The 20,735-nt window shown below is 36.6% G+C and overlaps 5 protein-coding genes across 7 annotated transcripts; 1 reads left to right on the forward strand and 4 right to left on the reverse strand.

The window, feature by feature from the left end:
- The first annotated feature begins 309 nt into the window (after window positions 1-309).
- On the forward strand, window positions 310-3,659 carry LOC149391535 (uncharacterized). 2 transcript variants are annotated; one of them, XM_089621157.1, is made up of 4 exons: window positions 310-712; window positions 907-1,523; window positions 2,004-2,519; window positions 3,151-3,659. In XM_089621157.1, the coding sequence occupies exons 1-4, from the start codon at window positions 457-459 to the stop codon at window positions 3,313-3,315; spliced, it is 1,554 nt and encodes a 517-aa protein (XP_089477283.1). In that variant the 5' UTR covers window positions 310-456; the 3' UTR covers window positions 3,316-3,659. The 2 variants fall into 2 exon arrangements, with proteins under 2 accessions (XP_089477283.1, XP_089477284.1); XM_089621158.1 differs by having other exon boundaries at window positions 910-1,523.
- A 611-nt stretch (window positions 3,660-4,270) lies between these two features.
- On the reverse strand, window positions 4,271-6,319 carry LOC149391536 (putative 12-oxophytodienoate reductase 11). Its single transcript, XM_089620010.1, has 5 exons — window positions 6,181-6,319; window positions 5,948-6,088; window positions 5,453-5,583; window positions 5,176-5,346; window positions 4,271-4,860 (listed from the first exon to the last, which is right to left on the reverse strand). The coding sequence occupies exons 1-5, from the start codon at window positions 6,294-6,296 to the stop codon at window positions 4,271-4,273; spliced, it is 1,149 nt and encodes a 382-aa protein (XP_089476136.1). The 5' UTR covers window positions 6,297-6,319.
- Window positions 6,320-7,823: 1,504 nt separating this feature from the next.
- On the reverse strand, window positions 7,824-11,038 carry LOC149391537 (putative 12-oxophytodienoate reductase 11). Of its 2 annotated transcripts, none has more exons than XM_089621367.1 (5): window positions 10,775-11,038; window positions 10,547-10,687; window positions 10,342-10,443; window positions 10,072-10,242; window positions 7,824-8,628 (listed from the first exon to the last, which is right to left on the reverse strand). In XM_089621367.1, the coding sequence occupies exons 2-5, from the start codon at window positions 10,644-10,646 to the stop codon at window positions 8,033-8,035; spliced, it is 969 nt and encodes a 322-aa protein (XP_089477493.1). In that variant the 5' UTR covers window positions 10,647-10,687; window positions 10,775-11,038; the 3' UTR covers window positions 7,824-8,032. The 2 variants fall into 2 exon arrangements, with proteins under 2 accessions (XP_089477493.1, XP_089477492.1); XM_089621366.1 differs by having other exon boundaries at window positions 7,825-8,628; window positions 10,342-10,472; window positions 10,775-11,036.
- Window positions 11,039-13,540: 2,502 nt separating this feature from the next.
- Window positions 13,541-17,230, reverse strand: LOC149391538 (putative 12-oxophytodienoate reductase 11). The gene is made up of 5 exons (XM_089621363.1): window positions 16,902-17,230; window positions 16,657-16,797; window positions 15,560-15,693; window positions 15,057-15,233; window positions 13,541-14,451 (listed from the first exon to the last, which is right to left on the reverse strand). Exons 1-5 carry the CDS (start codon window positions 16,979-16,981, stop codon window positions 13,856-13,858), a joined length of 1,128 nt encoding a protein of 375 aa, XP_089477489.1. The 5' UTR covers window positions 16,982-17,230; the 3' UTR covers window positions 13,541-13,855.
- A 563-nt stretch (window positions 17,231-17,793) lies between these two features.
- LOC149391539 (putative 12-oxophytodienoate reductase 11) lies at window positions 17,794-20,009 on the reverse strand. The gene is made up of 5 exons (XM_089621365.1): window positions 19,751-20,009; window positions 19,500-19,640; window positions 19,020-19,150; window positions 18,748-18,921; window positions 17,794-18,434 (listed from the first exon to the last, which is right to left on the reverse strand). Exons 1-5 carry the CDS (start codon window positions 19,828-19,830, stop codon window positions 17,839-17,841), a joined length of 1,122 nt encoding a protein of 373 aa, XP_089477491.1. The 5' UTR covers window positions 19,831-20,009; the 3' UTR covers window positions 17,794-17,838.
- Between the last annotated feature and the right edge of the window lie 726 nt (window positions 20,010-20,735).

The raw sequence follows: 20,735 nt of genomic DNA on the forward strand, positions 1-20,735 counted from the left end.
GTGGTAAAAAATCTTATGATTATTTTTGTCCTTAAGTTTGTTTTGAATGTAAACCTTGTCATGTGACTTTGTCGTCTTGCCTTAGTTACAGTTACGATGATTCAATATTTTGCCTTTTTTTTTAGTTTCAGCTTACGTCATCACTCTACCGATAACACAGCTGTTTGTATAGTGGGCCCGGTGAGTGACATCAAAAGCCCAATAGCAGTTGGGTTCAGTTAGGCCCAGAGTAGAAACCCACCACCAAACTTCCCTCGCTTTTTTATTCCCACCCACTTTCTCTTTCCTCAAATAACTCTCGCACTCTGACACAGTGACACACACTCAACTGTCCAAATCCAAACCTCTCTGTTCTCCTCAGACTTTGCGTCTAAGAAAGAGTCACATTCACACACATTTCACCTCTCTCTCTCTCTCTCTCTTTCTCTCTATGCGATACACTGGCAGGTAATCATAATGGCTTGGTCGTTTCTCGCTCACCCTGTCGTTTCGGCGATGCTCGTGCTCAGCCACGTGTCGTACGTTGAATCCCGTGGAGGAGGGTCAGAGAAGTACGTGTCGGTGCTGGGAGATCCGGGGATGAAGAGCTCGGACGTGAGAGTGGGCTTCGAAGCTTGGAACTTCTGCAATGAAGTCGGAGCCGAAGCTCCGACCATGGCGAGTCCGAGAATCGCCGATTGTGCCGATCTCGACTGCCCTTCTTTCATCTCTGGTACGGACTCAAATGTGCGGTTTAATTTTTTATTTTTATTTTTATTTTTCTTTCTATTTTCGGAACCTCTTAGCCAAGTCAAGTATCTGATCATTATTGGTAATCTGATAATTTTTTAGCGCCAAATATTTAAATTAAATTACGAGTTTAGTTTGACATATTAAAACATGTATGTAAACTTCAATTTCAATCAGCAGATTCTTTGGGCAAGACCTTTGGCCAAAACGCAAGCGAGTGTAAAGTACAAAGACGAGTGAACGAATCAGACAACGCATTGAAATCCGGCGAAGAATTCCCGGTCTCGGGTTTCAAGCCTTACACAGATCCCGATCTGTACGCGGTGGAGAAGGAGCTCTATCTCGGCTCTCTCTGCGAGAAAGACGACTGGCAGTTCTGGATGATCATGCTCAAGAACGGAAACTTCGACAAGAACACAACTCTGTGCCCCGACAACGGAAAAAAGCTCGCCAAGATCGTTACAAACAGGACTTTCCCTTGCTTCGGGACCGGGTGTATGAACCAGCCTCTGGTCTATCAGAACTACTCGAGGCTTGTTTCCTTGCCCGACGGATCGTCGTACTTGACCGGTGGCTTCTACGGGACTTACGAGCTCGATGCTCATCTCGGGTTGGGAAAGAGCTCTTACTTCTCGGTGACCTGGAAAAAGAGCTCGAGAACCGGGAGCTGGGTTTTCTCGCACAAACTGACCACGTCGAAGGACTACCCTTGGCTTATGCTGTACCTGCGATCCGACGCGACCCGAGGCTTCAACGGAGGTTATCACTATCCCGGCCGTGGCATCATGAAAAAGGTCTGGGCGCTTTTCGCAATAGTTTTTGCATTACCTATTTCCTTATTCATTTAAACGCTATTATGATGTTTAGCTAGTTAACTGCTTTTAGTATAAATAATTAAGTGAGGGATCTAATTATCTTTAATGAATCAATTCAAAATCACGAATTAAGAGTCAGTAAAGGCTAATTGTCCAAATAAACTATTCAAAAGTAATTAAACAATATTCTGAAATATAGCTAGTCTAGTGTTTTTTTTGTACTATATAGTCAAGTGAGAAATGTAATTATTTTTATGGAATCAAACTCAAGAATTAAGAGTCATTATTAGGCTAATAAAAATGATCATTCACAAAAGTCATTAAACACTAATCTGAATATAGTTAGTTCTGTGTTTTATTTCTACTATAAGTGATAAATCTAATTCTTTATATCGAATCGAACTCATGATTCAAATCGTACCCACAATTGAACATTCTGATGATATAATTCTTTTTCAGTTGCCGGAGTCGCCGAACTTCAAGGTGAGGCTGACATTGGACGTGAAGCGCGGAGGAGGGCGAAACAGTCAATTCTACCTCCTCGACATCGGGAGCTGCTGGAAGAACGACGGCGGGCCCTGCGACGGCGACGTCTTGACGGACGTGACTCGGTACAGCGAGATGATCATAAACCCGGCGACGAAGAGCTGGTGCGGGCCCGACAACCTCGTCTCTTGCCCGCCCCGCCACGTCACCGCCTCGGGCGAGACGGTCCACCGCAACGACACGGCTCGCTTCCCTTACTCGGCGTACCACCTGTACTGCGCCCCCGGGAACGCCCAGCACCTCGAGAAGCCCTTCGACCTCTGCGACCCTTACAGCAACCCTCAGCCTCAGGAGCTGCTTCAGATCCTTCCCCACCCCGAGTGGGCCGTCCACGGCTACCCCGGAAGGAAGGGTCACGGGTGGATCGGAGACCCCACCACTTGGGACCTCGATGTCGGAGCTCTCTCTTCTCGCTTGTATTTCTACCAGGTAATGTTTGTCGACGAGAAGTTGTAGTAGCAGGGGGTGAATTTGGAAGAAAACAAAAATTTAGAGGGGGCATTTATGAAAAAAGCCATATAATTTTCCCCTTGGTCCTTAGCCGGCCCCGCCAGTGCGTGTGGTGTGTGTTTGTCTAATGGCTCGCTCGTGATTATTAGGTGTGTTAAGTATCGCGAGGTCTAGTGGTATGATAAAAAAAAAGAATTATTAGCCAATTAAAACGTTTGAGATTGCTATATAGCTAACGTTTCGTAAATTTTAGGAAAATAACCATAAGCATGACGTGACATTTCTAATTTGCCTTTTCATTAAAATAAAATGGTGGGGTATTTACGTCAATTTACGCGTGTAAATACATGGACGTTGACTATATAGCAATATGAGATTGTAAATATGGCTAATGGACTATTTTTTTTTTAATGGGGCTGTAATTTGGAGGGAGGAGGGTACATATGAAAAAAAAATCATATAAATTTGCTCTAAACAGGAAAATAGTCAAATATTTCCCACCTGCCTCCACCCCCAGTGGGTTACCATATCAAAGCTGATTCGCAATGGAATGTCTGATTTCATCATTGATGTCTTTGTGGTAAATGATGTCTTTGTGTATGTGTTAAAGGATCCGGGGACGGAGCCTGCGAAGCGAGTTTGGACTTCGCTGAACGTCGGAACTGAGATTTACGTAAGTCAAAGTGGAGAGACCGCAGAGTGGACTGTGAGTGATTTTGATGTTCTTGTTCCTGAAGAGGTTGAAAGTACTAAATCTAAAACTAGTATTGGGTAAGTCGCGTTCTCTCTCTCCTGATGATTTGTTGGAAAAAGAAATAAATTATATATATTTATATATATATATATATTTATATTTATATTTACATCTACATATATTTATATTTATCCGCTGATGATTTGTTATGTAAGGAATCAAAGTTCTGCTGCTTGATTTAGAAAGCAGAAAGAAAGGTATATAAGAACATTTTACATTTCTTGGAATGTTAATATTAGCTTATTGTTATTACAGTAAAATTTTAGCTTATTCCTTGAAGCTATTACACTTGTATTCTGAATTTCTGATGCATAATCAATGCCTTGAAATGTAAAGATTGATTTAATACAGTAATCCAATTTATACCCAGCTTAATAATCTCTTGGAACTGTGCCTATACGTTCCATTAATGCGTCTTGATACACCAATTATTTAAGCATATATTGTATATGGAGATCAAAATGGTGTAAATAAAGTTGATCTTTTTCGTTCAGACGTATTGGACTCAACAATCATTGATCTTTTGCAATTGAAAGATATAAAATCAAAAGAATACTGTCTTTTCCCGGGAAGGTTTTCTTTGCCTTTTTACCATTGAGAAGATTAGTGGAGTAATAATTCAAACGTTTTCGACAATCTTTCGCTCTCTCTTTCTTCTATGTTTTTCAATTGTTGTACTAATTAAAGAAGGAATCTTTATGTATAATTGCGCACTTACATCGTAAAAAAAAATATTCCAAAAACAACAATAAGACTCGATTAATACCACACATACATATAAATTGTAATTGAACGTGATCCAATCATTTCCATTTGGAAACTTATTTTAATCTAAATAATTCAACAATATTTCAACAGTGAACCAACTCTAAATTAGTTTAAGCACCTTGGATTTCGAGAAAGAGTATCGATTATTATTTGTGCGCTGATGATACTAATAAAGGTGAGACCCGCCTCTATTAGTATTATCAGCGAATCATTTTCGTTCGAGAAATGGGTAATCGGTGTAACCCACGATCGGGTCGGGTGAATAGAAAGTGTCCCGATCGTAGCTATTAAGACTCGCATTAAGCTCAAATCTCTTAGGCAAATCAGGGTTAGCCAAGAAGAAGCGACCATAAGCCACGAGATCAGCGCGGTCCTCACTCACAACTTTGTTCCCATTTTCCCTATTATACCCTCCCGTCACCATCAAAGTCCCTTTGTAGGCCTTTCTCATGGGCCCGAGATCATGGGCCGTATCGCCTTCTTCTATGACCATCTTCATTCTGGGCTCAACCATCTGGCAATAGGCAAGCCCGTACTTGTTTAGGGCTTTGACCATGTAGAGGCCCAATGAGACCGGGTCAGAATCGCCTGACCCGAAGTAGTCCGAGAATGGGGAGAGCTTGACTCCGAGTCTCTCGGCTCCAATCTCGTCAATGACCGCTTCGATGATCTCGAGAGCGAAACGACAACGATTCTCTAGTGACCCGCCGTACTTGTCGTTTCTGTCGTTTGTCTCGTCTTTAAGAAATTCATCTATGAGGAATCCATTTGCCGCGTGGATCTCAACTCCATCAAATCCTAGAAACCACACACCCGGTTTCTTTTCATTAGAAAAAAAATGTTACATTTGGAATTCCGATTTTATATCAAGTCGAAAATTGATGTAAAATGAAAAAAAAAAAATTGGTGATAGAAATATTACAACGGTTCATTTCAATATTTTTTTAATTACTATTCTGTACAATTTTTTTTTTAATAATTGATAAAATTAAGGTGCCCCATAGAAAAAGAAAAAAAAAACTACAAGTATCAAAAGTGCTCATTTTAAAAATTTGTTTTTAAAAATTTTATGCCCCGGATAAAATTTATGGGTGACATATTGTAGATTATTACCGGCTTGAATGGCGTTCCTTGAAGCAAGTTTGAAATCATTAACAATGTGAGGAATTTCATCTGAGGTAAGCTTCCTCGGAGGAGTGAAGTGTTCGGCCTCAAAGCCTTGTAGCTTGGAAGTCAATGGCTTCTCTGAACAAGATATCGGTGCTTCTCCGTTTGGCTGACAATCTGAAATAACCAAAATGCCATTAGACACATGAATTCTTTTACGGGACAATATTCGTCCGAGGAACAAAAAATAAATAAAATAATAATAATAATAATAATAACTAACGTTTATGGGTGATTCTGCCAGCATGCCAAATCTGGCAGAAGAAGATACCGCCTTTCTCATGAACACCATCCACAATAAGCTTCCATGCCTCAACTTGCTCTTTTGTCCATATACCAGGCCTATCTGGGTATCTATACATATATACAGTGACAAAGCCATAAATAAAATTAGTTGAGGGAGCCTAAATTAACAAAAAAATATATATAATATGACTAAAGATACAAAAGTTTTAAGAAAAAAATTAGACAATAGTCATTTTAAACTTTTATTGAGAATATAGCCAAGAATTTAACTTATTAACCAAAATGACAAGGTTCTTGAACTTTTTTTGGTAATCCACTTGTAATAAGTTGCTGTATTATTATAGATAACATATAAAATTTAAGGTGCAAAAAAAAAAGAATGCATATATATATATATATATATATATAATAATCAATATATCAGTTAAATAATTAGTTTGTTTTACAGGTGTTAATTGGGTTTATTGTTTACCCAGGGGCAGAGGGATTAACGCCAGCTGCTTCGCTGATGAGAAGACCGCCTTTGGAGGCTCTTTGGGAGTAATATGTTATGGCATGTGCTTGAGGGACATGGTTGTACGATCTCTGACGTGTCAATGGTGCCAAAACCACTCTGACACACCACATAACATTACAAAATCATGTCAATATATATTTACATAAATCATTTTACTACCTAGATTGTGATTTGAGTATGTAATGTACCTGTGAGAAAGACTGAAGTTTCCGATCTTGTAAGGTGTTAAAAGAGGGATGGTTTCAGGATGGCATGGAATGTTGTTCTTCATTTCCTCTTCCTTATACGTACCTTTGGTGTCCATTTTTTTAAAATAATTTTTGGGTTTTTTTTGCGTACGTTGTTAAGAATATACGTAGATTACTTGGTAATTACATATATAGACAGAATATAGAAATTCGTTTAGTTGAAAATTGGACGCAAATTTTATTATTTGCTGCTGTTTGTTGAAAGCTTTAATAAGTGGTAATAAAATAGTGCTCCTATTTGCGTTACATGAAGTTAGAGCTAGCAATAGGAATATAAGGAGTATATAGTCAAGCTCGAGGGCGATGGTACTAATAATAATGCACGTGCCGTTTTTTTTTTTTTTTTTAGGATTCTATTTCGACAACCATTCGTCACCTAAAGTATTCGTAAACAAATATGAAGTGAGAATTATTAGGCGGCTATGTGTTCAGTCTCAAACGTCATGCTTTTTTTTAATAAGACAAAGATGAATCCACCTAACATAGACCATTATAACTTCGTTTATCCAAATTTCACTCTAAACAGCTTTATAAAATAATATGAACTCATAAGCACTATTATATAAAAGAATTTGTTGCAATTAACCAATTACCTAGTTTCTTTTAAGATTTTAACTAAAATTTTCAACTTTTTAGGAAAATAGCTCATCAAGTCGAAATTAATTAAAGTAACTGTTAAATTTATTAAATTAATTGTTCAGTTAATTTAATTAACTTCGGTCTGGTGAACTATTTTTTTAATAAAATGAAACTTAGACTATTTTTTTAAACCAGAGTGAATTATTGGGCTACTGGCCTAATTGCCCTTTTAATTTGACCAATATTTGAAAGTTTTAATAAATTAGCCAAGTCTTATCCAAATAACCTTAATAGTTTATTTTCATAAATTTTAAAAAATAAAAAAGTAGTTAGAATCCCACAAATTAAGTAACTGCTCCCCTAATATATACACGTAATTATTTATTTTTCAAAATAAAAAAGCGTACGTGACATTTTATTTTCTATTTCATTGAAAAGAAAGATAAGAAAATATTATCTCACCAAAATACGAAAAAATGCATAAATTAATAAATGAAAATTTACTTAAGACTCGTAAGTAAAAAACTTGAAATCATATAAAATCAGCACTTATTAACAATAAATAACGAAAATTTATTGACGATTCCAATAAAACCTGAAAATCATACAAAACTAGAGCCTATTAACTTTAATTAACGAATATGAAATTCATGAGGTGGTCCTCGTTCATCCGCATGTGCAAGCCTCCGATCCCCAGTAACTCCAATCGCCGCTGCAGTAACGCCCCGATGCCAACGAGGCCTCGTTTCACGATTGTCATGATCTGATGCAAATAAGTGTTTTGTAAAAATATTACTTGATCCACAATTTTTCACGTTATATAAGATATCGCCGCTGCAGTAACGCCCCGATGCCAACGAGGCATCGTTTCACGATTGTCATGGTCTGATGCAAATAAGTGTTTTGTAAAAATATTACTTGATCCACAATTTTTCACGTTATATAAGATACCTTATGATTAGTTTATAATTTAATTGGTGATAAACGATCAACTGATATTTTAGTACTTTATAACGCGCATGACATAACCAAATATATACCTTATGTAACGAAAAGCACATCTGTGCTTTCAAGTTCAACTAAACTATTCAACCAAAACGACTTACGTACGAATATGATATCTAAGTTGATGGTAAACAAGCTGAAAAATAAACGAAAATAACTCAAAGCAAGTACAGAACTATGAATCATCAATTACGCTATAAAACACTTTTCAGATGGGCTGCTCAAGAAACGGATAATCAGTGTAACCAACAATAGGGTCCGAGAGATAAAACGTGTCTCTGTTGTACTTGTTCAGAGGAGCTCTGAGCTCGATCCTCTTCGGCAAATCCGGATTCGCCAAAAACAGACGACCAAAAGCCACGAGATCGGTTCGATCCTCGGCCACGGCATTGTTCCCGTCTTCACCGCCCTTGTAACCCCCGGCCACGATGAAAGTTCCGTCAAAAGCCTTTCTCATGGGCACCAAGCTATGAGGCGTAGCATAAGCTTCGGATGGGGTTTTCATCCTCGGCTCGACCGCGTGGCAATACGCGACCCGAAACTTGTTCAATGCGTTGACCATGTGAAGCCCAAGCGCTTCGGGGTTCGAGTCTCCAGATTCCATGTAGTTTGCAAAGGGAGAGAGTCTTATCCCGACTCTGTGGCTTCCTATTTCGTTGGATACGGCTTCGACTACTTCGAGGGCGAAACGGCAACGGTTTTTTAAGGAACCGCCGTATTCGTCGTTGCGGTCGTTGACTTGGTCTTTCATGAACTGTTCGATAAGGTATCCGTGAGCCCCGTGGATCTCAATTCCGTCAAACCCTAAACAAACATAATCACAATGAGAAGGGTGTCGAGATAACGACAATTTGTGATGGTTTATCCTAATTTAGTTTAATTCGAGAGATATAAAAAGAGACTAAAACATGTGTTAGGACCTTAAGGGTAATTTCTTGAGGGAGAAGAAAACAAGCCTCTGGAAAGCTTTTTATTTTTATTTTTATATACCTTGTATTTTCCTATTTTGTATCTGAACTCTTATTTTTGGCTCCCAAATATGGGTACACTAGCAACGTAGCCATTTTGAAACATGGATTTTGGAATCTAACCAACGTTTGGTAGATTTTGCAATCTAGCCATTTACTGAAATTTACGGATATAAAATACCTAATTTACCATTTTTCTTATACTTACTTGATCAAAACACTAGCCCACGTTTGACCGGTTTGAATTGTATACAGCCAATTAATTTCAGATTTTTTCGCAATTTAATTGGATATTTAGCTAATTTAATAGGAGATTCGGTGATGTAATTAAAAGAGAAAATTTAATGCAATAAATGCACAAAAAATTTACCATAGTTAACAGAAATTAACAAATCAGCGGTGATTAACAAAAATTTACAAACATTTACACTGTATTTGCTTACACGGCTATAATTTCAGCAATTTAATTTCAGCTTTTTGAATTCATAATATGAGATTCGGTGATGTAATTAAAAGGGAAATGAAATATTTATTTGATTGAATAAGTCAAACAAGATAATGAATACACGTAATTATGATAAAATCCCGTTCAAAATTAGAAAATAAATTTGGAAAACAAAAATACCGTATTAAATGCGTATTAAAGAAAATGAAAGAAATTGGCTCTACCTGCACATATGTAAATTTACCATAATTAACAGAAATTAACAAAGCGACGGAGATTAACAAAAATTTACGAACATTTATACTGTATTTACTTACACGGAAATAATGTTCATTAAAGAAAAAAACGTTCAATAACCAACTTTGCCAAGTATAGAATTTTTTTTAAAATTCGAAATATAAACGGAATATAACAAATTCGGCTACAAAACCAAGTTTCAAAACGTGGGCTAGTATTTTTGAAACCAAACCAAGGCTAATATAGTAAATTTACCATCTTACATAAATATGACACGTCATCAAATTTGGCTAGATTCGAAAATTAAACGAAACGTTGGCTAGATTACAATTGCAACGTTTGATGTGGCTTAGATCGACTAATTTTTCCCCAAATATTACATTCTAAGTTATGGACTGTAAAATCGTGTTCGAAGTAGTGAAATTCCATCTCGAAACCAACTCATACGATAGCCCTTGAAACGCTTGCGTATCTTTCACGTCTTCAATGTGGGATCTTTAATTAACACTTTGAGTAAATAATGACTGATTTCGTTGTGCAATTGCTTAGACATGGTACATATCTAGGGTCAAAGCAGATATGAAAAGAAGCTTATACCGGCTTCAATGGCATTTCTAGCGGCAAGTCTGAAATCGTTCACGATTTGAGGAATCTCGTCGACTCTTAGTCGCCTCGGAGGTGTGAAATCCGCGACATCATAGCCGTTGGTTTGACAAATCAAAGATTTATTGGTCGAAGATATCGGAGCTTGGCCGTTAGGTTGGTACCCTGTTCACTCAGAAACTTGACTCTTAGATGATAAAACAAGAAAATATCTTCTCTTCAATCAACTACAAATAGAAGAAAAAAAAAGGCGACAAAACTCGCCTGAATTCGAAACCCGACCGGCGTGCCAAATCTGGCAGAAAAAGATTCCTCCTTTGGCGTGAACGGCATCGACGATGGGCTTCCATGCCTCCACTTGCTCTTCTGTCCATATACCGGGTGTATCCTTGTAACTATATATGTATATATATACAACACATGAATTATATAGCAGCACTGAATCGTCAAGTGAAATTACGAGTATTACCCTTGAGCAGTGTCTGAAACTCCGGTGGCTTCGGATATGAGAAGACCGCCTTTGGTGGTTCTCTGAGAATAGTACAACACCGCGTGAGGCTGAGGAACATTGCCGTACGACCTCTGTCTAGTCAGCGGTGCCAAAACTACCCTGAACATGTTTTAATCCACGTTAACGACAAAACAGTCTTATTGCAAGATCTACGAACCAATCCGAAGAAGAAGTTTTTAAACTAACCTGTGAGAGAGATTAAACTTTCCCATTTTGTAGGGAGTGAGGAGAGATGCATTATTATTGTTGGTGGTGCCCTCCATTCTATTATTTGTCGTTTATTCTTTCTTTGGTCTCTCTAACTTTGATTTTCAGCTGAGCAACGATTGAATAAATTGATGAATGAACAAATGCTCAATACTCAAAAACGTCGAGAACACTGAACGAAGTTGATTGGATGTTTGGTTGATATTTGTGGATGAGAGAAAATGATGAGATGTGTTTTGAATGACTTATTAATCGACTAATAAGACCCTTACAATTGGCAACCTTACCTTAAAATTATGAGGATGCTATTAAGCACGAGCAATTGTGGTGAGCCTAAAGTAACGACTCACTCATTATTGTACACTTGTTATCTCTTTTACATGTCATCATCTTAAAGTTATTATTTATGTTTAAAAAATAATATTTCTCTCTCTCTTAATTTATTATCTTACATTTTATACTATTTATCGCCATTTTTGAACTCCTTAGACCAACTCCATCCGATTACACAATTTTCTACTCTATTTTACAGTACATGTCACATCAAACACTACCTCTTCTCCAACCGAACTCTATTTTTTACACCAAATTAGAATATTAATTTTATATTCAACTTTCTCTTATTTATTTTCCATACCCTTATATTTATTTAATATCTTCCGATTATACCACTTATTCATTATTTAATAACATAAAATAAAATAAAAAGTACAATTACACATCCGATGCTAATCTTCCCGAGTATTAGTTTATGTATTATAATTTTATTTTGCTGTATTGTGTTTTTTTTAATGTCTTTTTTTTTTGCATTTCAATGTAGTTGTAATGTTATTTCGTTTCGGTATTAATATTAATGTCATTTTAATTTTTCCCAAATTCTAAATGTCAATGTTGTATTTGAAAATAAATTTAAAATATGAATAATTTAAGGATAAATATGATATAATTTTATAAATCAGTGCAAATATATAAATTATAAATTTTACAGGGACTATAATTTTTTTTTAGTGTAGTGAATAGTGTTGCGCCATATTTGGCGCAACATTAACATCAATTAAAAACCCACGCCATTTTGGCGTGAGATATAGAGTACGGGTGGACTCCACCCTTACGCCATTCACTGGGAATGACGTTCGTGTGGAGTTAGTATTAAAAAAACACCATTTTTTAAACAAACAAACAAAACATAAAACCTCCAAGTAAAAAGAAAAATATAAAACCATCACTACTACACTAAATACAAATAGTTTACACCAGACTCCATAGCCAGAATAACAAGTAAATATTTCCATAAAAAAAGTTTGAATTTCTCAAATATCACAAATAATAATTATTCAAAAAATTTATAAAAAACACCAATAATTACAAATAAAAAATAAATATGAACATCATTGGAAATAGTATCATCCATTCGTGGCTCTCTGGAATCTATATGAGTATATGGAACTATGGAACCAACTAGATAGTTTTGTTTGAATCGGAGTATTTTTTTTAAAGTAAATATAAATTTAAAAATCGGAATATATTTTTTGGCGAGCTGCCTTTCGGTGTCGGAGGAATCAAGATTTGCTCGTCGGAATGGCTGGTCGGTTGGGAGTTCTCACAGCGTTGATCGAGTCTGATAGTTTATCTCATTCATTGTCTAAATGGCGGTTATTTCGTGCCCTCTGTGGCTTTCTTCATGTATTGAGTGTGATTCCATTATTATAGCTATGAAGATAATTTATTTTTCCCTAAAAAAATGGATAAACTGAGATGTTATAAGAGAGAGAGAGAGAGAGAGAGAGAGAGAGAGAGAGAGAGAGAATGAATGAACAGAGGAAGGAACGAGAAAAAGTGTGAACATTACTGAAATTATGTCTTTTAGAATTCTCAAGTCTCAACTAACAAAAAAAAAATTCTAAATCTAAATAATAATTAATGTCCATGTCAGCAGGACACGTCAAGTCGTAAGAATAACCCGATTAAAAATTTGGGATGGTTAGCATTCATCGCTATTGGAAGGAAATGGAAATTCCATTTCCAATAAGCCACCTTCCATTGTTTATTGGAAATGGTATTTCCATTAGGCATTTTGGTGCCTTCCATTGCTTATTGGAAATGGAATTTCCGTTAAACTTAATGGAAATCCATATTTCCATTAACTTCCAATAAGAAAGTCTATACAAATATTTACACTATTTAGGTCTTATTTTCGGCCGTCCAGATCCAAATCATTTCAGATCTAACGTTGCAGACTTTTTTTTAAAAAATAAAAAATAAAAAGCCCACTTGCAATGATATGTGTTACAAACAGCTTAAACCCAAACGGTAATAACCCCTGACACGCGTATACCCCCTGCCCTGCCATCTTCCGCCACATGTCGGCACGGAAATTTCCGCCTCACCCTCACGCGGTACTCGGCTGTACCGTGAGGCACACATACCATACGGAAGGCCTTCCTTCCGCGTGGCTTCCAACCGAATGCGCAGCTTGAGTTAGCATATTTGTAAAATTATAGTTTAGGTATCAATTATTAAATAATAGTTAAAATTAATTAAAACAGAACGCATATAGAATTATACATAAATTGTGCTATGTTTTTAATATTTAAAGCATTAGACTGGAGCGGGTAGTACCATTTCAAACAATTTCTTTGACATAAATGCTCTCACAAATTATTCAATTTTTTAATTTCTTTCTTGCACTTTTGGTATGTTGTCTGGTTGGGCGGGATTGTACAAATTAAAGATTGACAATAGAAAAAAAAAAAACCACAATTTTTTGTTGGAATGCTATACTAGTAGACTAGTAGTATTCGGTGGTTATCAGTCTGGAAAAAGCAAAAAATTATGAAATTTGTAACCGATTACCACCTCAAACTTAAATTTTCAATTTGATATTTCGAAATTTTGAAACAAATACCCATCATGTTGAGATGGTAGTTGAATGCATGTGTTGAAATACCTAATATATCCTTTCACTATTTTGCGGTTTTTATTTTATCATCTGCATTTTTAATTTTTTTTCAGATGAATTGGTGATGTTAGCTAACAACAGGACTTGAGTTTGAACACCTCTCAGATGGACTGCTCAAGAAACGGATAATCAGTGTAACCAACAACAGGATCAGAGATATAAAACGTGTCTCTGTTGTACTTGTTCAGAGGAGCTCCGAGCTCGATCCTCTTCGGCAAATCCGGATTCGCCAAAAACAGACGACCAAAAGCCACGAGATCGGCTCGATCCTCGGCCAAGGCCTTGTTCCCGTCTTCACCGCCCTTGTAACCCCCGGCCACGATGAAAGTGCCGTCGAAAGCCTTTCTCATGGGCACCAAGCTAAGAGGCGTAGCACAAACATCCTCGACGGTTTTCATCCTCGGCTCGACCACGTGGCAGTACGCTATCCGAAACTTGTTCAACGCGTTGACCATGTGAAGCCCAAGCGCTTCGGGGTTTGAGTCTCCCGATTCCATGTAGTTTGCAAAGGGAGAGAGTCTTATCCCGACTCTGTCGCTTCCTATTTCGTCGGCCACGGCTTCGACCACTTCGAGGGCAAAACGGCAACGGTTTTCCAAGGAGCCGCCGTATTCGTCGGTGCGGTCGTTGACTTGGTCTTTCATGAACTGTTCGATAAGGTAGCCATGTGCCCCGTGGATCTCGACTCCGTCAAAACCTATACAAACAAAATCACAATGAGAAGTGTCTCTTTCTATAACGATGACTTGTCTCAAGTTATTCAAAATGACAGAAAAATGGTCCATTAGGAAAATAGTCAATTTAAACATTTGATATTGCTAAATAGCCAACGTTTGGTAAATCTTAGGTAAATAGCCATTTTCATGCATTTACAGATGTAAATCTTAGATAAATAGCCACCTCCATATATTAGGCCACTTCATTATTTACGGTTATTTACCTAAGATTTACCAAACGTTGACTATCTAGCAATGTCAAACATTTAAGTTGACTATTTTTCTAATTTTCTGTAAAAAAAAAGAAAAAGAAAAAAAGACATGAAAAGAGATAGATGATCTGGGTCTTCTCTTGAGCGCTCGATACCATATTCAAGTTACGGGTTTTCGAAAGCATGTTCGGTTTCATGAAATTCCTTATCTCAAAACCAACTGGAACGCTAGACTTTATAAAAATCGTGCTTCTTTCATTTTTTCTTGTGGGATCTTTTAACAAAATTAGAAAATGATGAATAATTATGTTGTGCAATTTCTTAGACATAGTATACATTAAGAGTCAAAGCTGATACAAAAAAGTAACATATACCGGCTGCAATGGCATTTCTGGCCGCAAGTCTGAAATCGTTCACAATATCAGGAATCTCGTCGGTCCTTAGTCGCCTCGGAGGTGAGAAATCCGTGACATCATTTTCGTTAGCTCGAACTTGGGGACTCAAGGATTTATCAGTTGAAGATATCGGAGTTTGGCCATTTGGTTGGAATGCTGGTACTCAAAAATTAAACTTTTAGTTGATCAACATGAAAAAATATTTGTTACAACCGCGCTTGACTAGAACGCATCTCTAAAAACTAGCTATGAACGAGAGGAGAGAGTGAAATCCGTGAGGAGTACTTTTGTCCAATAGTTAATAATTTCCCAACTTTCTACATTATTAAGATAGCAATTGAATTTCATTTGTAATTTATCATATTTTACATTTAATTCTATAAAATTTTCGTCCTATATTCCCTCACATTTTCCTCGATCCAAAGAACACAAAGTAAAACTTTCACACAGCGAGAAAGCTGTAAAAAATGTGGGAAACTTACCCGAGTTAGAAACCCGGCCTCCGTGCCAAAGTTGGCAGAAGAAGATTCCTCCTTTGGCATGGACAGCTTCGACGATGGGTTTCCATGCCTCCACTTGCTCTTTGGTCCATACTCCGGGAGTGTCTGGGTACCACCTAATTGAGAATCCAAAATTTTCATTAATAATCAATGACACTCAAAGAAAATTGAATGTCAAATCAAGAACGCGAATTCAATGTCCAAAACCCAAAAACAAAGAAAAATCACCAATAGATGATGAATTAAATTATACCAATAAAAAAAGGAAAGTAAAAAATTATTACTAGGCGAAAACTTAAAAAATTGTAAAGGAAAATTCTAGGGTCTATTATATATAATCTTATTTACAGTAGTTTTGGTTTCTCATTTAGCCAATCTTTAATAAAAAAAAAATTATAAATAGCCATAATCAAATATTTACACGTGTAAATTAACTGAAATATTTTATCAAAACATTGGCTATTTACCTAAGTGAAATTGACAGCAATAATACCAACAAAAAATTAGGTAACTAGTCAATTAACATGTTTAAGAATGCTATATAGTCAACATCTCGTAAATCTTAGATAAATACCATTAAAATGGCGTGACATTCTTGGTTTGTCCTTTCATTTAAATAAAATGGTGAATTATTTACATCAACTTATATGTGTAAATACATGGACGTATTTATTTATCTAAGATTTATAAAACGTTAGCTATATAAAATGTGAAACTATAAATATGACTATATACCTAATGGATCCTAATAACAATTGCTTGTCTTTATAAAAATTCAAATATTCACACATCTAGTATCAAATATTTCACGGAATTAATCAGTTCGTGACCAAATATGTCAGGAAATATCAATCAGTTTGTGACTGATTTGACACTGATGTTTAATATTTGAATTTTGGTTGATTTTTTTGGTAATTTGTCACGATAATGATATTATTGTTGTCAATTTCCCTTGATCTAAAATTTATGGCTCGTTTTTTATTTTTTTTCGGGGTCTGATCAAACTCATTCGGATAACCAAACTTCAACACAAATTGATCAGATTTAAGTGAAATTATGGATAGGGTTGGGATTATTACCCTTGAGCGGTGTCCGAAACTCCGGCGGCTTCGCTGATGAGAAGACCGCCTTTTGTGGTTCTCTGAGAGTAGTACAACACCGCGTGAGGTTGAGGGACGTAGCCGTACGACCTCTGTCTAGTCATCGGTGCAAAAACCACCCTGAAAATGTTTTGACGAACGACAAAACAGTTAAATACTGTGTAGATGCAGAGAAAGGAACAAAAAAAAAAAAAAACCAGTTACGTAAAGAGCAAGAAACTGACCTGTGAGAAAGATTGAACTTTCCCATCTTGTAGGGAGTGAAAAGAGTTTCATTTTTGGTGGGGGTTTCAATACCTTCCATGAGTCTCTCTTAACTTTGATTTTCAGCTGAATAATGTAACAAAAAATTGATAAATAAATAATGACCCAATCAGGGTATTTATATTTTACAGTACAAACAAGTTGAGGCCACCACAGGTAGGAAATTGGATAGTTGATTTTTGTGGCTCGGACAATCACGAACCGTTGAAGAGTGTGAGTGATAAGCAGTAAATGTGATTGATAATTCAGTTTTGATGACGAATGTGAATACGTTTTGGTCTCTGACTATAATTTTTTATTTATTGAATTTTTATCTTCTTGCATGTTGGTATGCTCTCATTGGTTGCGCTGGATTCGTGATTTTGCGCAGCCGAAAAAACAAAACAAACTCGATGATTTTTTTTTTTTTTTTTAATTTATTATTATTATTATTATTATTAGAAACAGATCATATTTTTCCAAAAAAGAATGGAAAATCTGAAGCAATGGGTTCCATTATTAGAAAAATATTAGAAATAATATGATACGTGGGCTGGCCTCTAAAATAAATCAAGAGCTCATGAAGAATTGGGTCTCATTTAGGATTGGCAGCCCATTTATCCTTTTCTTTTGTATTGCTTTTATCTCTGTTTTGATGGTATTAATATACCAGAGGAGATACGAAAATGGGTAAACGAGGATTGATTTCCTTTGCATTCTTGGAGATTGGTACTGTGTCCAATAGTACAGATTATCAATAAAAATTTCTAACGATTTCTTTATAATAATATGGCGGGAACATTAGATGATTGTGATTTAATTATTGAAAGTAATAATAATAATAATAATATGTTATCGGTTTAAACGAAGATCGGAAGAGACGAACCATGAATCATCGATTATGCTATAAACTACTTCTCAGACAGATTGCTCAAGAAACGGATAATCAGTGTAACCAACAACAGGATCAGAGATATAAAACGTGTCTCTGTTGTACTTGTTCAGAGGAGCTCCGAGCTCGATCCTCTTCGGCAAATCCGGATTCGCCAAAAACTGACGGCCAAAAGCCACGAGATCCGCTCGATCCTCGGCCACGGCTGCGTTCCCGTCTTCTCCGCTGCCATAACCCCCGGCGACGATGAAAGTTCCGTCGAAAGCCTTTCTCATGGGTACTAAGCTATAAGGCGTAGCACAAGCTTCCCCGACAGTTTTCATCCTCGGCTCGACCGCGTGGCAGTACAGGAGCCCAAACTTGTTTAACGCGTTGACCATGTGAAGCCCAAGTGCTTTGGGGTTTGAGTCGCCCGATTCCCTGTAGTTTGCAAAGGGAGAGAGTCTTATTCCGACTCTGTCACTTCCTACTTCGTTGGATACGGCTTCGACCACTTCGAGGGCAAAACGGCAACGGTTTTCTAAGGAGCCTCCGTATTCGTCGGTGCGGTCGTTGACTTGGTCTTTCATGAACTGATCGATAAGAAAGCCGTGTGCCCCGTGAATCTCAACTCCGTCAAACCCTATACAGACAAAATCACAATAAGAATTGTGTTAATATGGTAATAATAGAAACAGGAATGAGACGAGATGATCTTATTTTCCTCTTTTGACTCACTCATTTTGGGCTTTGATTTTTTTTTTTCCAGTTAGGGCTTTAATGAAATGTTCGGATTCGTAATCTTTGGTATCGAAATCAACTTGCACTCAAGACAATAAAAATATTGTGTTTTGTTCATGTTTTCGAGCAAGTGATAGACTAATTTCGTTGTGCAATTCCTTAGACAGAGTACATACATATAAAGAGTCAAAGCTGGTATGAAAATAAGATTTTACCAGCTTCAATCGCGTTTCTCGCGGCGACTCTAAAATCATTCACGATTTGTGGAATCTCATCTGTTCTGAGTCGCCTCGGAGGTGTGAACTCCTCAACAACGATGCCGTTGGCCCGAATTTGAGTAATAGATTTATCGGTCGAAGATATTGGAGCTTGGCCATTTGGCTGGAACCCTGTTCACACAACAATACAATCCAACTGCTAAATGATCAGCACGGACACTCTACACACAACGAGACAATAAATAAAATTAAAATAACAGTAAACTTGCCTGAATTCGAAACGCGACCGCCGTGCAAAATTTGGCAGAAGAAGATTCCTCCTTTGGCATGGACGGCATCGACAATGGGCTTCCATGCCTCCACTTGCTCTTTGCTCCATATACCGGGTGTGTCCGGGGACCTAATTAATTATCCAAATTATTAAAAATTAAGAAAATAGAATACAAAATCATGCACAAATTTAATGTGGAAAACCAAAGACCAAAAAAAAAAAAAAAAAAAAACCACCACTGCAGATAAACAGGTTACAATTCGTAAGTACATAAAACGCCAAAAAGCCAAGTAACTAAATCATAAGAAGAAATTCGAAAACTATAAAGTGAACTAAGCCCCGAAAGAAAGAAAAAAAAAAATCAGAATCATCGCAGCGCGAGATTTACAGGCATGACCAAACCCATTCGGGACACCAGACTTAAACACAATAACAAATCAGATTCAAATGAAACTATGGATTGGGTTGGGATTATTACCCTTGAGCAGTGTCTGAAACTCCGGTAGCTTCGCAGATGAGAAGACCGCCTTTGGTTGTTCTCTGAGAGTAGTACAACACCGCGTGTGGCTGAGGGACATTGCCGTACGACCTCTGTCTAGCCAACGGTGCCAGAACTACCCTGAAAATGTTTTGACGAACGACAATCAGTTTAATTCCTAAATGCATTCATAGAAATGAACAAACAAACAAACAAACAAAAACCAGTTACGTGGAGAGAAAGAAAGTGACCTGTGAGAAAGATTGAACTTTCCCATCTTGTAGGGAGTGAGAAGAGTTGCATTGTTGGTGGGGGTTTGTATAGTTTCCATTGGGTCTTTTTTAGCTTTGATTTTCAGCTGAATAGCGATTAGCAAATTGATGAATGAACAAAGACACAATTAGGGTATTTATAGAACAACAAACAAGATGGGTTCTTGTGGGACGCACAGCAACGAACTGTGGAGAAGAGAAAGGGTGCAATAAGCCATGAATCTTAATAATTCGGTTTTTACGATGTTAGCACATGAGTGGATCGTCACGGTTTACGATTCGGGACAACAATCAATTCTCATTTGAATACGTGAATGGGTTTGAGTTTGACTTTTCGTCATGAGTTGAATATTTATCAAACACAGCATACCTTTTTTTTTTAGAAACAACACAGCATACCTTTAATGACTGCGTTTTGCTTACAATAAAATAATATATTAAAATATGTCATTTTTGAGCCTGTCTATGACTATGCGTTATAATATCAGGCTTGTATAATAAAATATGTGTTTTGTTTGTCTACGTCTGAAAGCAATTGAAAGCAAAACATATGACTGATTGAAAGCAATTGAAAGCAAAGCAAAAAACGTGGAAACTAGCGGAGAATTGTAAACATGGATGTAACACAGATAAACAATATAAAAGTTACATATTTTTAGATTTTTTTTTGTTGCAGACTATTATGAGAAGAGTTGCGGAAAGAAACCAAGTCACGGAAAGAAAAATAAATAGTAGGTGAAGAAGTGCTTTTAAAATTTGCCTACTTTTTATTAAAGTGTTTTTATTTTAACTTAACAAAAATAAAAATTGACTTAAAATTCTAAAAAAAAAAAAAACACCTAAAAATAAGCAACGCCAAACGCACTCTTTATTAAGCTTACTTTTAGCTTTTTGTAAAAGATTGACTGTTTTAAATTTCGTAAAAATAGTTTTTGATAAAAATTAAAGTGTTTTTACAAAAAAT

The sequence above is a fragment of the Urtica dioica genome, chromosome 7 (assembly GCF_054948205.1).
Source record: "Urtica dioica subsp. dioica isolate 48M chromosome 7, U.dioica_male_clone48M_v1_H2, whole genome shotgun sequence".
Taxonomy (NCBI): Eukaryota; Viridiplantae; Streptophyta; class Magnoliopsida; order Rosales; family Urticaceae; genus Urtica; species Urtica dioica.